Source organism: Anguilla rostrata, chromosome 19, assembly GCF_018555375.3.
Source record: "Anguilla rostrata isolate EN2019 chromosome 19, ASM1855537v3, whole genome shotgun sequence".
Taxonomy (NCBI): Eukaryota; Metazoa; Chordata; class Actinopteri; order Anguilliformes; family Anguillidae; genus Anguilla; species Anguilla rostrata.
In genome coordinates, this window is record NC_057951.1 from 2,232,311 (window position 1) to 2,247,954 (window position 15,644).

Sequence of the window (15,644 nt, forward strand, 5' to 3'; positions counted from 1 at the left end):
TTGAGTTGTATTGAGTTTAATTTCAGGTTTTCACCGACTTCTAGATTCACTTCTGTCACATATTGCAGTCTTCATCCATCCCCATTATTCACTACCTGCTCTGCACTCTAATGAAATCCATACTTACACTAGAGCTACCGGTTACTGCATTACCGCAGAAACGCAATCACGTGTTGATGACCGGAAACTTGCTACAGAGCATAGGTGGCTTGCTGCCCTAGCCACTACGATCTTGAAGTAAAATATCGCCTGGAAGGTCAATGTTGAGGCTGATTTGCTTTCCCGAAACTGGATTGAACTGGACACTGAGGCATGGAGAAACTTTTCACAGGGTGATAGGCACTTGGCAGACAAACTAGGTGTTCCAGCAGAAGGTGTTCCTGAGCTGTATGCTTTTGCAACTCATCTCAATTCGGGTCAGCTAGAACAGTTCACCGAGAAAACTTGCGAGAAGCGCAGCTGAGGACAGTGTTCTCAGAGTAGTTAGAGAGGCTTTGAACACAGGTCAGTGGCGGCAAACTAGAGCTGCGCGGTTACTGCATTACCGTGGTAACGCAATCACGTCATGTCCACCGCAGAGTCAAGCTGATCACTGCTTCACCGCTGGGTTTTGTTTTTCCTGTTTATTTTAGGCTAATTATTTATGTTCCAATTTTTACTTGTAACAGTTGTGATCTGAAATAAATGCAATGCAATTTTAAAATAATTAGGGGTCCAAGCAACGAGGCTGGTGGAACCCTATTGTATTTGTTCGGATTATTAGGGGTCCAAGCAGCGAGCTGGTGGAACCCTATTGTTTTTGTTAGGTTATTAGGGGTCCAAGCAGCGAAGCTGGTGGAACCCTATTGTATCTGTTCGGATTATTAGGGGTCCAAGCAGCGAAGCTGGTGGAACCCTATTGTATTTGTTCGGATTATTATTATTAGGGGTCAAGCAGCGAAGCTGGTGGAACCCTATTGTTTTGTTAGGATTATTCTTATTTTTTTTCTCCGCTAAAAGTGTCTGAGGCTCAGCAACCATATGTCCTAGAGCAACCAAATTTGGCAGGTGGGTTCCCAGGGCCCCCCACTACTCAGGCACTAAAATCACCTATGTTGGCCAGATTGCGCGCTATAACAAAGGGTTTTGCGTACAAGGCCATAACTCCCACACCATAAGTTAGATCAACACAAAACTTAATCGACGATGCATCTGAAGGTGCTCTACAACTTTGCCATTTGGAGCACCTATGTCTGCCATATTGTTTGGCTGCCATTTTAACTTTTCCTTGGGGCATGGAAGCTTTCTCTGCTGAAATGTCTGAGGCTCAGCAACCATAAATAGTAGACTAACCAAATTTGATAGGTGGTTCCATGGCCCCCACTACTCAGGCACTAAAAATCATGTATGTCGGCCAGATGGTGGCTATAACAAAGGGTCATGTTTAAAAGGCCATAACTCCCACACCATAAGTCAGATCAACACAAACTTCATCGACCGATGCATCTGAAGGGGCTCTACAACTTTGCCATTTGGAGCACCTATGTCCGCCATATTGTTTGCCCGCCATTTGGACTTTTTTATTAGTTGGGGTGTGGAAGAGCTGGAGCTCCAAATCTAAGTGTTACGACATCTAGTTAACTTCTTTTACGCAGCGACATCCATGGCGCGCAAGTAATCCGACACTGTAGGGTCTAGTTTTTATCAGTGAGGAGGGTCAGCCCGTCGGAAGGAAGACAGTGCCACCCAGAGTGCATGCTAGGATACCAAAAGTTTGTTAATAAAAGCTTTTTGAGAGGATGTATAATTACTTTTCTTGAGCATGGATCTAGCATTTGAAGATAGTATCGGGTGAGTTTGTTTAGTCTTTGAATCGGTCATTATGCTGAGAACTAGCTAAACCATTTTATTGATAGGTTCTGAGTTTCTGTACAAAGCGCTAAAACACGCTGGTATAATGAAACAATACAGGGAAATGTGTCTCCGCATTACTGATTGAGAGGCGAAAAGTGTAATTTGTCAGAATCTTTGCTAGATGGCAGTAGCAGAAGGTTGCCAAGTGAGGTGACGTTGCGCTTGTGCACTCACTCGTTGATACAGCGTAGCTTCGACTCAGTTCACTTCAGTAGAAATAGGTGTTCTAATTTGGAAATATTTTATTATAGGAAGATGCTGTATTGTTATTGAAATATGCTGTTTTTTGCGGTAAGGAAATAAATCAATACCGCGGCAGCTCTAACTTATACCCCACTCTCTTTCTCATGCTGACCTTGTAATGAAGATGAGTTGTACTCCTTCATCATTACACACCTATGTGTGATACAGGTTGTGGCATTTCTGAAGATATTAGCATAAAATCAGATATTATTACTGTTGGTAAAATCAACTATTGGTCGATAGGGTATGTGTGTACATCTTCGGTCAATCTGATCAACATGCAAACTGCTGTTTAGGTGCAATGTTACATCACTTAGTTTTGTCACTCTTCTGTGGTTCCAATCCAAAGCTAAAGTCTGGATTTCAGTACGTTTAAATTCTACAGCAGTTTACTTTACTTATCTTGCTAGGCAGAGAGTAGAAGTTGCACAGGGTCATTTTATAGCACGAACACAAGGAGTCTCCGCACTGCTGCACAGAGCACAGGTTCATTAAATAGCAGGAACACAAGGAGACTCCTCACTGCTATACAGAGCACAGGCTCATTATATAGCAGGAACACAAGGAGACTCCTCATTGCTATATAAAGCACAAGGTCATTATATGCACCTTTAGCTTCTCCAAACAAAACTGGCACCAACCCACCGTACTGTCCATAGCCCAGCTCCCAAACACCATCTAAAAGCACCCTCCCCTTGGCCTGGAAGCTAGGCCTCTTAAGCCACGTTTTAGTCCTAGGAACTACTTTTCAAGGAACTAAAAGGTTCCTTCAGCCCATGGTCGTCTGTCTAAAGTCCCGCAAAGATTAGGCAAATTAGCCCACTGACGTATGAAAAAGCGCGTTGTCGTCGGTCCATCTGTCCTATGATTTCTTCTGTAACCCCATACTACCACCGAAGTAGCCTACATTATTTTCTAATAACCGGACAGCCCGGAGGGTTTATTCCACTTATATACAACGGGCTACCAACAATGACTGTATATGGTTACTTTTGTATTTATTGATTTTTATCGATTTAATCACCTGGAATTTAAATATTCTTCTGCAACCGTTTGAGCATATTTTACCGTTGTCAACAAAACTGTCGTTGGTAGTTGAGGCCAATAGTCAGATTGTAACTGTTTTATATATCCTCTCAAACACATTCATTATGTTTTTATGCGAACATTCACTTTCATGTCTTGACATCCGAGGCGACAGAATGCGTTCACATTTCCAATATAACTGGCAACAACAGCAGAAAACATGCACACGTTGTAAACAATTTGCTGTTTGATTACTTTCTCATCGTCAATTCCATATAGGCTAATCGCAAAATGACAAGAATAGAACGAATGACAAGAAGAACTCGGACTTGCGTGAAAATTTTAATTATCAACCAATGGAAATTTTGTGACACTATGACATATTTTCATTGACAGCCCCCTCATTAACATATGGATGAAAAAATACAGAAGTAAACACAGATTTATATATATATACAGACGTAAATTAATCAAAACATAAATAAGGAAATAAATATATACAGAAATAAATGAATCAAGCAATAAATAAATATGGAAATGAACATCCACCGAAATTAATGAATCAAGAAATAAATCATGGAAATAAATGCAAATACCCATTTGTCAGATTTTGTCTATTAATTTATTTTTGTGTACATTCATTTATTTTTACATTTTCTTGCTTTTGTATTTATTTATTTATACATTAATTCATTTATTGAGTCATTTATTTATTTATTATTTTTAAATTTTTGGTCCTCCATTATACCTGTAGTACCAGTCAATGGCAATAATCAGTTGTGGTGTTTCTCTGCAGCCAGCAGATGGCGATGCAGTGTATTTCATTTGCCGCCTTGGTTACATTATTAGATGAAGATTGAATGTTTTTAAAATATAAAGATGTTTGTAGACTGAAGGTGAGGTAAAGTACACCATAGTGATCATACTAGTGCTGTTTCTTGTGTTTGCAAATGAAATATGTTTGCAATCATGTTGTGTCCCATGTGATATCATGCAACATGGAACAGTTTTGTTAATGAAATTCTTGCAGAAGCCACCAACCTTGAGATTACATTACATTACAGGCATTTGAGACGCTCTTATCCAGGCGACGTACAACAAAGTGTATAACCATAAACAAGAGATGAATTGGCTCCTTATTTTTAGTTATTTTTTGTTAATTGAGCCAAGTGATAACCTTTTTTTTTGTGAATTAGTCAGAATACTTTATGAATGTAATTAATATAAACTCTTCCTGTTTTTGTGTGTACTGTGTACATCCCAGGAATGCACATATTGTACAAATAGGAAATTCCACATTTATCTGCTGCCAAGGTGCACAGTGTGACAATCAGCAGTGAATTTCAATTGTGTGTGTGTGTGTGTGTGTGTCTGTGTGTATACGTATGTGTGTTATGTATGTGTTATACTTATGCGTGTGCATGTTTGTGTGTTGTGTATGTGTGTGTTTGTGTGTGTCTGTTTGTGTGTTGTGCGTGTGTGTTTGTGTATACATATGTTTGTTATATGTGTGGTGTGTGTATGTGCGTGTGTGTGTGTGTGTGCGCGCATGTGTTTTGAGTGTGGTTGTGTGTGTGTGTGTGTGTGTATGTGTGTGTATGTATGTGTGTGTGTGTGTGTGTGTGTGTGTGTGTGTGTGTGTCTGTGTGTGTGTGTGTGTCAGTGTGTGTGTGTGTGTGTGTGTGTGTGTGCATGTGTGTTGTGTGTGTGTGTGTGTGTGTGTGTGGTCTCTCCACAGGCTGGGTTGGTGTAATCTCACAGAGGGCTGCTGTGATGTTCTGGCCTCAGTCCTGCGCTCTCCTCACTCAGAGCTGAGAGATCTGGAGCTCAGAGACAATGAGCTGCAGGATTCAGGAGTGAGAGCGCTCTCTGCTGGACTGGAAGACCCACACTGTAAACTGCAGAGACTTGGGTGAGTACAAACACAAACCCCTTCAATCAAAAAGGGTTCCAATGTGACACAATACAGCACTAATGTTAATAATGACTAAATATAGCACTGATATTACTAATGTTTTTAATGTTAAAATAGACAATAGAGTTATTTTTCTTCCTCTTGGTGGAAACACATTTAAATCTGACATCAGTTGGGGAAAAACTTTTTTGTCAAATCGTTTCTATTCATGCATTCTTCAAAATTATGAAAATTAATTGAATCTGTTCAAATTTAGTTTAACTGGTCATTTTCTTTAATAGTCATGATTAATTCCAGAGCCCTGTTATTTTATATTGAGCTGTAGATGGGGTTTGACAAACACAGCCTTGTTAGTTTGTATTAATGTGTGTAACACACTGCTATGTGTTTGACACACACAGACCTGTTAGTTTATATGAATGCGTGTAAGGTGTGTAACACACTGCTATGTGTTTGATACATACAGCCCTGTTAGTTTATTTTAATGTGTGTAAGGTGTGTAACACACTGCTATGTGTTTGACACACACAGCCCTGTTAGTTTATATTATTGTGTGTAAGGTGTGTGTGTCCTCTCTGCAGGCTGTCAGGCTGTAGAGTCACACAGAGAGGCTGTGATTCTCTGGCTGCAGCTCTGTGTTCAAACCCCTCACACCTGAGAGAGCTGGACCTGAGATACAATCACCCGGGAGACTCAGGAGTGAGAGCGCTGTCTGCTGCTCAACTGGACACACTCACACTGCTGTAAGTACAGAGAGTTTCCACACTGCTCCTCACACACACACACACCTGAGAGAGCTGGACCTGAGACACAATCACCCAGGAGACTCAGGAGTGAGAGTGCTGTCTGCTGCTAAACTGGACACACTCACACTGCTGTAAGTACAGAGAGTTTCCACACTGCACCTCACACACACACACACACACACACACACACACATAAACACACCTGAGAGAGCTGGACCTGAGACACAATCACCCAGGAGACTCAGGAGTGAGAGTGTTAGGGGTTTGATCAGGGACACAGTGATGGTGGAGTTTCAGTATTACAAAGCAATGGAGACCCTGAGTGTGTTTCAGAGTGTGTGTGTTATAAGGGTGTTTTATGTTCAGTGGAGGGAGGGGAGCTATTTTTGCACATGGTACAGGGTGAGTGAATGGAATAAGTTTCCTTTCTGACAGATTTTTTTTTCTCATATGATCATGGTTTTGTGTTTTATTGTGCCTTTGTTTTTATATATGTGATGTCATTGGTGTGTTGAGAGTGGAAATAAAGGATGGTTAAAATTCAGAATTCTGTTCTGCTGTTCTTACAGTGTGGACCATGGAGGAGAGAACAGGACCAAACCAGGACCCAGGAAATGTGAGTCTGTATCGACACAGAACACTTTCCATAGATACACACTCTGTGTGTGTGTGTGTGTGTGTGTGTGAGAGAGAGAGACTTCTCTCTTACACACATAAACACACAAACAGAAACACACATGTACACAAACACACACACAGAGGTACTATGACAGTCCTTTCTCTCTCACACACATAATAAGGTGAATATTAATAGTGATAATTAATCTCATTAATGTCTCTGGTGTGCAGACGGCTGTCAGCTCACACTGGATCCAAACACAGTGAACAGAAACCTGTTTCTGTCTGAGGGGAACAGGAGGGTGACACGCACATGGGGGAGAGTGGAGCCATATCCTGATCATCCAGAGAGATTTGAGGTCTGGCCCCAGGTTGTGTGCAGAGAGAGTGTGTGTGAGCGCTGTTACTGGGAGGCTGAGTTCAGTGTGTCCAAGGAGGGAGAGGTTTATATAGCAGTGACAGATAAAGGAATCAGCAGGAAAGGAGGGAATTATGACTGTAAGTTTGGAGCGAATAAAAACTCCTGGAGTCTGCGGTGCTTTGAACTCGGTGACTCTGATAAACTCAGATACTCTGTTGAGCACAATAATAACCCAACAGACATACCTGCCCCCCCCTCCCCCTACCGCAAAGCAGGAGTGTGTGTGTACAGGGTAGGAGTGTGTGTGGACCGTCCGGCCGGCACTCTGTCCTTCTACAGTGTCTCTGACTCTGACACACTGACCCTCCTGCACAGATTCCACACACACTTCACTCAACACAAACCCCTCTGTGCTGGATTTAATGTGTGGAACTCCTCAGTGTCCCTCTGCGAACTGGAGTAGAGACACACACACATGTGCGCGCACACACAAATATGCACGTGCACACACACACACGCATACACACACACACACACACACACACACATGCGCATACACACTCGCACACATGCACGCACACACAAATACATACACTCATGTACACACACACACCACATTCATATACCCACTCACACACACACACCACACACACTCATATACACATACACACACACACTCAGATACACATAGACACATACACCCACATACACACATCCACACACACACACACACACACACACACACACACACACTCACACACACCCTTGCTTTCTCACACTCATGCACACGCACTCACACACCTATGCACGCACACATTCGTGCACACACACTCACACTCTTACACACACATACACACCCTCTCACACCCAGTCACTCACACACCCAATCACACACATGCACACACACACCTACACACATGAACACACACAATCTCTCGCACACACGAACAAACACATTCACCAGTGCACTCTCACGCGCGCACACACATGCATGCATACATATGTACACACGCTCATAACCGTATGCACACACACACTTTCTCTCTCTCTCATACTCAGTCACTCACACACACACCCTCTCTCTCACACACACACACTCACATCCACACACATTCACACAAACGCACGCACACACACACAAACTCATGCACTCACGCACGCACACATACATGCATGCGGAGACACGTGTCAACACACACATTCACATTCCCATACGCATGCACACACATGTATAAACACACACACATTCACATTCCCAAACGCATGCACACACATGTATAAACACACACACACACACTCACATCCACACAAATGCACGCACACAAACTCATGCACTCACGTACGCACACATACATGTGTGCAGAGACACAAACACGTGTCAACACACACATTCACATTCCCATACGCATGCACACGCATGTATAAACACACACACATTCACATTCCCATACGCATGCACACACATGTATAAACACACACACATTCACCAGTGCACTCTCACGCGCACACACGCATGCATACATACATACACACGCTCATAATCGTATGCACACACACTCTCTCTCTCTCTCTCTCTCAAATTCAAATTCAAAATGCTTTATTGGCATGAAATACATTTGTACTTATTGCCAAAGCGTACACACAGAAACAGGAATAGGAATACAAACATCAGTGAAATACAAACAACATTGTGGTAACGACAACAATGCAATTAACAGTGTGGTAATGGCCACAGCGAGTAGGTTATATAATAATAACAATAACAATAATAATAAAAAAAAATAGTAATAATAATAATGTAGAAAAAAGAAAAAGATAGAATAAAAAAAGATAGAAATTAATTAATTAAAATAAATATATTTGTGGTGGTCAACCAGTGTCCCTCAGATTATGGCAGGCCTAGATGTACTTTGCTGCTAGTGGAGCTGTTGGCCTTTCTCCTAGCAGGATTTGCATTTTTTCCTCATTTGTTTCAGAAAGGAAGTCCTTTATAATTAGAGAAAATTTGTTGAAGTAATGTGTCATAATTTCAGAATATTTTTCACAATGTAGGAGAAAGTGCATCTCTGTTTCCACCTCTCCTGTCTTACAGTGACCACATATACGTTGTTTTTTGGTAACCATGTATTCTGGTGTGTGCCTTTTTCAATTGCAAGTGCGTGGTCACTGAGCCTGTACTTGGTCAGGATCTGCCTCTGCTTTGTATCTCTGACAGAGAAGAGATACTCAGCCAATTTGTAGTCTCTTTTTAGGGTCCGATAGCAATCTAGTTTGTTTTGTGTTTTGGTTGCATTATCTCAGTATTCCAGATAAGAGATTTTGGCCTGTTTCATTACTTGGTTGGTAAGCAGTGCTGGTATGAAGCTGGTCTGTGATTTGTGTTAGTTGGGTTAATGGGTTAGTCAGCTTCATTACCAGCTGACTGAGGGGACTCTTTTCATGACTGATGTGATGGCCTCTGGGCCATAGCCTGGCCTATGTTGGTGTGTGTCTCTCTCTCCTTGCTCATTTGGGAGTGGCTTTCTTGCTCTCTCTCTCCTAGCCTTGCCCCTCCCATTTTGAATTGTGCTTGCCCTTGCCTAACTCTCCTCCCCTCTCATTAGCAGATTGGCTTCACCTGGAGAGGAGGCCATAAAGCATGGCTTCACGGCTGGTTCAGGTTCTCTCCACTCCTGCCTGGATTGCAGCTGCCAGGCCTGTTTAGTTTCTCTTATTGCATTTTTTTGATTATTTAAATTAAAATTATTGTTTAACCAAGTTCTTTACCGTGTGGTCTCCCCTTTTTTGTTATGACTGTAACGAGCGGTCATAACACTGAGCTCTTGGGCTTTCATTGCCTTACATTGCAATGTGTCTTGAGGACTTGAATTGAGGTGCATCCAGAATTTTAATGCTCTTTTTTGGATGTGAATCATTAATTGATAATGGCCTAATTCTGCCCTGCGTGCATTATTTGGTGTTTTCCTTTGTACTTGTAGGATGTTTCTACAAAATTCTACATGCAGGGTCTCTATTGGATGCTTGTCCCATTTGGAATAGTTCTGCTGGCTGAGTGGACCTACCTCACTTCCATACAGTGCAATGTGCTGAATAACACTATAAAATATTTTTAACCAGATTTTAATTGGTATAACAATTTTTAGAAGTTTTCTTTTTATAGCATAGAGTGTTCTTCAAGCTTTTTCTTTTAAAGCATTCACTGCCATGTTAAAGCTCCCTGATGCTGTAATTGTCAGACCAAGGTAGGTATAATTTAGAGTGTGATCTAGGGCGGTGTTGCCTAGAAAAAACTGGAACCTGTTTTCCTGACATCTGGCTTTTTTCTGGAAGATCATTATTTTTGTCTTTTACTTTTTTACTGTCAGTGACCAGTTCCGCCACCAGAGCTAGGTTCTGCTGTAACCCTTCTTCAGTGGGAGAGAGCAGAACCAGGTCATCTGCGCAGAGTAAGAATTTTACTTCCGTGTCATGTAGGAGGAGGCCCGGGGCTGTAGACTGTTCCAACTGCACCGCTAACTCATTGATGTAAATATTGAACAGTGTTGGACTCAGACTACAGCCCTGCCTTACTCCCTGTTTTGGTGTGAAGAACTCTGTTCTTTGGTCGCCAATTTTCACTCCACATTTATTTTCTGAGTACATTGATTTAATTATATCATAAACTTTACCCCCTACACCACTTTGGAGAATTTTGTAGTATAATCCGTCATGCCAAATCAAGTCAAATGCTTTCTTGAAATCAATGAAGCATGCAAAGATTTTTCCATTTTTTGTTTTGTGGACGTGTTTATTTATTAGGGTGTGTAGGGTGTAAATATGATCGGTGGTACGATGATTTGGGAGAAATCCAGTTTGACTTTTACTCAGGACATTGTGCTCGTTAAGGAAGGTTACAATTCTTGAATTAATGATGTTTGTGGGACTACGAAATACCTTCCCCAGATTACTGCTTACACAAATGCCTCTGTAATTATTGGGGTCTAATTTGTCTCCACTTTTATAAATTGGGGATATAAGCCCCCGGTTCCAAATGTTAGGAAAGCATCCTGAACTCAGTACTTGGTTGAACAATTTAAGCAGAGCTTCATGCATTTCTGGGGTGCTATTTTTGAGCATTTCATTTCTAATTCCAACAAGACCATATGATTTTCTTGATTTTAGAGACTGGAGCTTTTCGATCAGTTTTTTGTGGGAAATTGGTTTATCCAGTGGATTTTGATTATCCTTGATGGTTGATTCAAATTTGTTTAGTTGTTCATTAATCATAGTATGGTGTTTTTTTTGACTGATTTCACAGTATAGATTTTAAAAATATTGTTTCCAAATGGCTCCATCACTAATGGCTAATTTGTGTTGCTTTGCTGTGCTTAAATTGTTCCACAAATCCCAAAACTGGTTTCGATTAACAGATTCTTCAATATCATTCAGAGTTTTATTTATGTATTTTTGTTTTTTCTGTTTTAGGGTGTTTTTATATTCTTTAAGAGTTTGAAAATACCTGAGGCGTAAATCAGAGTTGTATGGTTGGTTATGTTTTTGGTTTGATCATTTACTTAGGTTTTTTTGATTATTTTTGCATTCAATATCAAACCAATATTCATTTTTGTTCAGCTTCCTTTTATTACTTTTAGTTTAGCTTTATTTGCTGTTTTCTGGAAAATATAATTGATATTAGTAACAGCCAGATTTAAGCCTTCTCTGTTATTTTGGTAAGGAGTATTGATGAACGTGTTAATAGAGTTAGTTAATTGAGCTGATCTCATTGCTTTTGTGAATTCATCTGTGCTTGTTTCAGCCCATCTGTACGATTGATTAAGTTTATACAGCTTACAGGGCTGTGTGTATGAGTTTCTGGATTGTCCAAATCTTTTCAGAAACACACTGATTTGATTATGGTCTGAAAGGGGGGTTTGTTGCCTGACAGTGAATGCACTAAAGGAGGAAGGGTCCATGTCAGTGACAGCATAGTCCACAACACTAGTCCCAAGAGCTGAGCAGTATGTGAACCTTCCTAAAGAGGCCCCTCCGATCCTGCCATTAAGGATGTACAGGCCTAAGGCTTGACAGAGATGCACTAACTCCCTACCATTCTTATTTATTATATTGTCTGGGTTATTTCTTTTTGTAGTGGTTGGTATTATGTACAAAGTGGTGTTTCCAAATGCATGATTTTTTCCTTGTTTCCGATACAGTCGGGTTCTGTTTCTGTTCTGGCGTTAAGGTCGCTACACAGTAGCACATTTCCCTGGGCCTGGAAATGGCATATTTCTGTATGCAGAGTGTTGAAGAATTCCTCATTATAATAGGGGGATTCATGTGGGGCAGCGTAAGCTGCACACAGGAATATATCTTTTTCCCAATCTGCAATTTCTTTGTTCAATTTTAACCATAAGTGGGATTGTTCTTGTTTGGATACTGTGATGTATCTAGCCAGTTCCTCTTTGTACCACACCAGTATCCCTCCGGAGTCTCCATGTCGCACTGTTTTTAATTTTATAGAGCGCACTATAATTTCGCCATAACCTGAGGGGCAGTGGGTGACGGTACTTCTCGGCACCAAGTTTAAACAAAAATTAAAATGTCAGCATTAGAAACGTTTTTGAGGAATTCAGGGTCTGTGCTCTTCAGCCCAAACACAGAAGACCACAGACCCTGTATGTTCCAACAGCTTACACAGAATGAGCTCATTTTAATCATTCACAGCATTTCGAGTGAAACAAAATACATAGTTGATAATAAACTACTGTCTTTTTTTTTTTTAACCTACTATTTGTATAGTACACAGTATAACTGGTTTATACTGTATACTCACATATTAGATTATATATTCACATCACATATATATTCACAGATATGAATTCATATTAGTTTAGCAACCTATCGCACAGCACACTGAGCAGGTGTTTGATCTCACCTAGCTCAGAAGGAGGGGCAGGTGGGACAGGGGCCATTGTGAGGGCTGCAGCGTAGCTGGGCTGGTGTTGGTGGGGGTGCGCCCTGGCGGGCGGGGGCCTTATGGGGGGCTGCGGGGTGCTGGGTGGGCGCGGGGTTTTACAGGGTTTCTTTCTTTCTCTCTCTCTCTCTCTCTCTCTCTCATACTCTGTCACTCACACACACACACACCCTCTCTCTCACACACACACACTCACATCCACACACATTCGCACAAGTGCACGCACACACGCACAAACTCATGCACTCACGCACACACACACATGCCTGCAGAGACACAAACATGTGTCAACACACACTCCTCAGTGTCCCTCTGTTAACTGGAGTACAGACACACACACATGCGTGCGCACACACACACATGCATACACACACACGTGAGCATACACACTCCAACGCATGCACACACACACACACACAGACATATATATACACACACGTTCATGTACAGATACACACACACACACACACTCATATACACACACACACACACTCGTATACACATACACACACACTCAATCACACACACACATATATATATACACACTCATATGCACCTAGATTCACACATGCACTCACACATCTACACACACTCTCGCACAACCAGTCACACACATACCCTCTCTCCCTCACATACACTTCATCACACACACACATACTCTCACACACACCCTTTCTCTCTCAGTCATGCACACGCACTCACAAATACATACACTCATGTTTACTCATGCACACGCACTCACAGACCTATGCACGCACACTCTCTCACACCCAGTCACTCACACATACCTACACACGGACACACACAGTCTCACGCACACACACACACATGCACACATCCACGCACTCATACACACACACTTTTTCTCTCACTCACACACTCACATACAGTATACAGACACACACCTTCGCAAACGCACACACACATTCTCATTCCCATACGCACGCACGCACACACATGTATAAACACACACATTCTCATTCCCATACGCACGCACGCACACACATGTATAAACACACACATTCTCTTACCCATACCCACACACACACACTCATGCACTCACACATGCACACACATGCATACACACATGCGTGCACACACCATATACACATGTATACACAAACATTCTCATACGCATACATACACACACACACGTATAAACACACACACATTCACAAAGGCACTCTCATGCACACACACAAACACATACATACACTCATTCTCTTGCACGCACACGCACTCAAATAAACAATCACACACACATTCACACAAACGCATGCACACACACGTTCTCTTACCCATACACACACACACCCGTGTGCACACACACACATACTCATGCACTCAATCATACTCTCACACATACACACACACATACATGCGTGCACACGCACACACATTCTCTTACCCATACACACACACAATCCGGGCACACACGTACACATGCGCTCACACACATACACACACATGTTCACATCCACAGTCACTCCCATAAACGTACGCATGTATGCGCACACATTCACAAATTCACACACACAAACACACTCTCACCCAATCACACACACACACACACACACTCATCGACACACTTGCAACCTTCCTTGACCAATGCCTTACCAGTGCAATTTCAGCTGTGCCCAATATTATATATATATATATATATATATAACCTCACTACAGCCTAACTCCTGTACATAAGAGTATTATCTTTTAGCAGTTCAGGTTAAGCACTTGCTGTCTAAATGTGATATTTTTTTTACATTTTAATACATTTATATTACAAATGTTCAAGGTGTGTTTATGTACTTTTGATTATTAAAACATTAATATAACATTGAGAGTAATAATGCCAAAAGATGGCAGGGTAAAATGTTTTTGAAGTAATAATTATCTCCTGTACTTGTATCTTTTTTAAAGGAAGCCCGTGGCAAACTCCTCCACTTAAATGTGCATTTTACTAGTTTTTACAGTTGCTTTCATTCATTTTCACAAGAGTTCCAATGTGCAAATTTCTGTTGGCAAATGCAGCTGATAGGGAGAATGCAGAATGATCACTGCAGTGTACTTATTTCCTTTCATTACTGTAAACAATGATGGATTGAGTTTCCTTATTAATTCTTTTAGGATTGTTTTTTTTTTGCTTTAATTTTCTGTATTTTCAGACAATAATATGCAATGATTAAACCTGAATTATTAAAATATCAAATGTTTTGCTGTTGTGATTTATTATTGTGTGATGTATTGAACTCCTGTGACACAGTAGTACTTATTTCATATTCTGTATGGGATTATGTTTGGGCTCAATTTGAGTAGATCAGCATGGGGCTAAAATCTGCAGTTGAAGCAATGACATTCATCTACAGTAGTGGAAATAAAATCCATTATAAGAGAAATTGTGTAGTGTCTGATGAATGCTTGCTTCTGTTGCTGTAGTGTAACCACAACTCAATACATTTTGAAAAGGCACTGCTTGTCTATTGAGCTGGTATGTTTATGTTACCTCTCAAATAAATGATTTTCCTGTAGGTTTGAACCTGGATCTGCTGCACATCAGTTGAATGGATTAGACCACTAAGCCAAAACCAGGGCAGAAGTGTGGTTTGCATGACATCCAGTCTCTGAGATGTTCCTGAGACCCTACAGTTTTTCTCATTTTTTCAGATGCATTTCTGATATCTGCAGTCACACATTACAAATGCATTACAGTATGTTATGATTGCTTTGGCTCAATGTGGAAAACTCAATTTGCCAAACTGACTGGCAAAATTCTTACCCTAAGACACTAGTTGCAGCACCTACCCACAAAGTGCACAACTCTAAATCACACTAAGTTTTCACAATACAGTCGTCTCGTATTAGTACAATGTTCCAATGCTTATTGCTAGACAT

General features: G+C 41.1%; 1 protein-coding gene and 2 long non-coding RNA genes across 17 annotated transcripts in view; 1 reads left to right on the forward strand and 2 right to left on the reverse strand.

Moving 5' to 3' along the window:
• Window positions 1-7,492, forward strand: part of LOC135245711 (NLR family CARD domain-containing protein 3-like) — a 93,979-nt gene extending 86,487 nt beyond the window's left edge. For all 15 annotated transcript variants that reach the window (XM_064318960.1, XM_064318961.1, XM_064318963.1 and 12 more), the window contains 4 exons: window positions 4,901-5,074; window positions 5,659-5,820; window positions 6,393-6,439; window positions 6,673-7,492. In XM_064318960.1, the coding sequence (XP_064175030.1) occupies window positions 4,901-5,074; window positions 5,659-5,820; window positions 6,393-6,439; window positions 6,673-7,265 (976 nt within the window). In that variant the 3' untranslated portion in view covers window positions 7,266-7,492. The remainder of the gene's footprint in view (window positions 1-4,900; window positions 5,075-5,658; window positions 5,821-6,392; window positions 6,440-6,672) is intronic.
• LOC135245741 (uncharacterized) overlaps window positions 1-7,921 on the reverse strand; it is a 165,426-nt gene extending 157,505 nt beyond the window's left edge. Inside the window, exon 1 of the long non-coding RNA XR_010327364.1 lies at window positions 7,720-7,921. This is a non-coding gene — a long non-coding RNA (uncharacterized LOC135245741). The remainder of the gene's footprint in view (window positions 1-7,719) is intronic.
• A 5,491-nt stretch (window positions 7,922-13,412) lies between these two features.
• LOC135245774 (uncharacterized) lies at window positions 13,413-13,644 on the reverse strand. Its single transcript, XR_010327397.1, has 2 exons — window positions 13,574-13,644; window positions 13,413-13,543 (listed from the first exon to the last, which is right to left on the reverse strand). It is a non-coding gene; the product is annotated as an uncharacterized LOC135245774 (long non-coding RNA).
• Window positions 13,645-15,644: the final 2,000 nt, after the last annotated feature.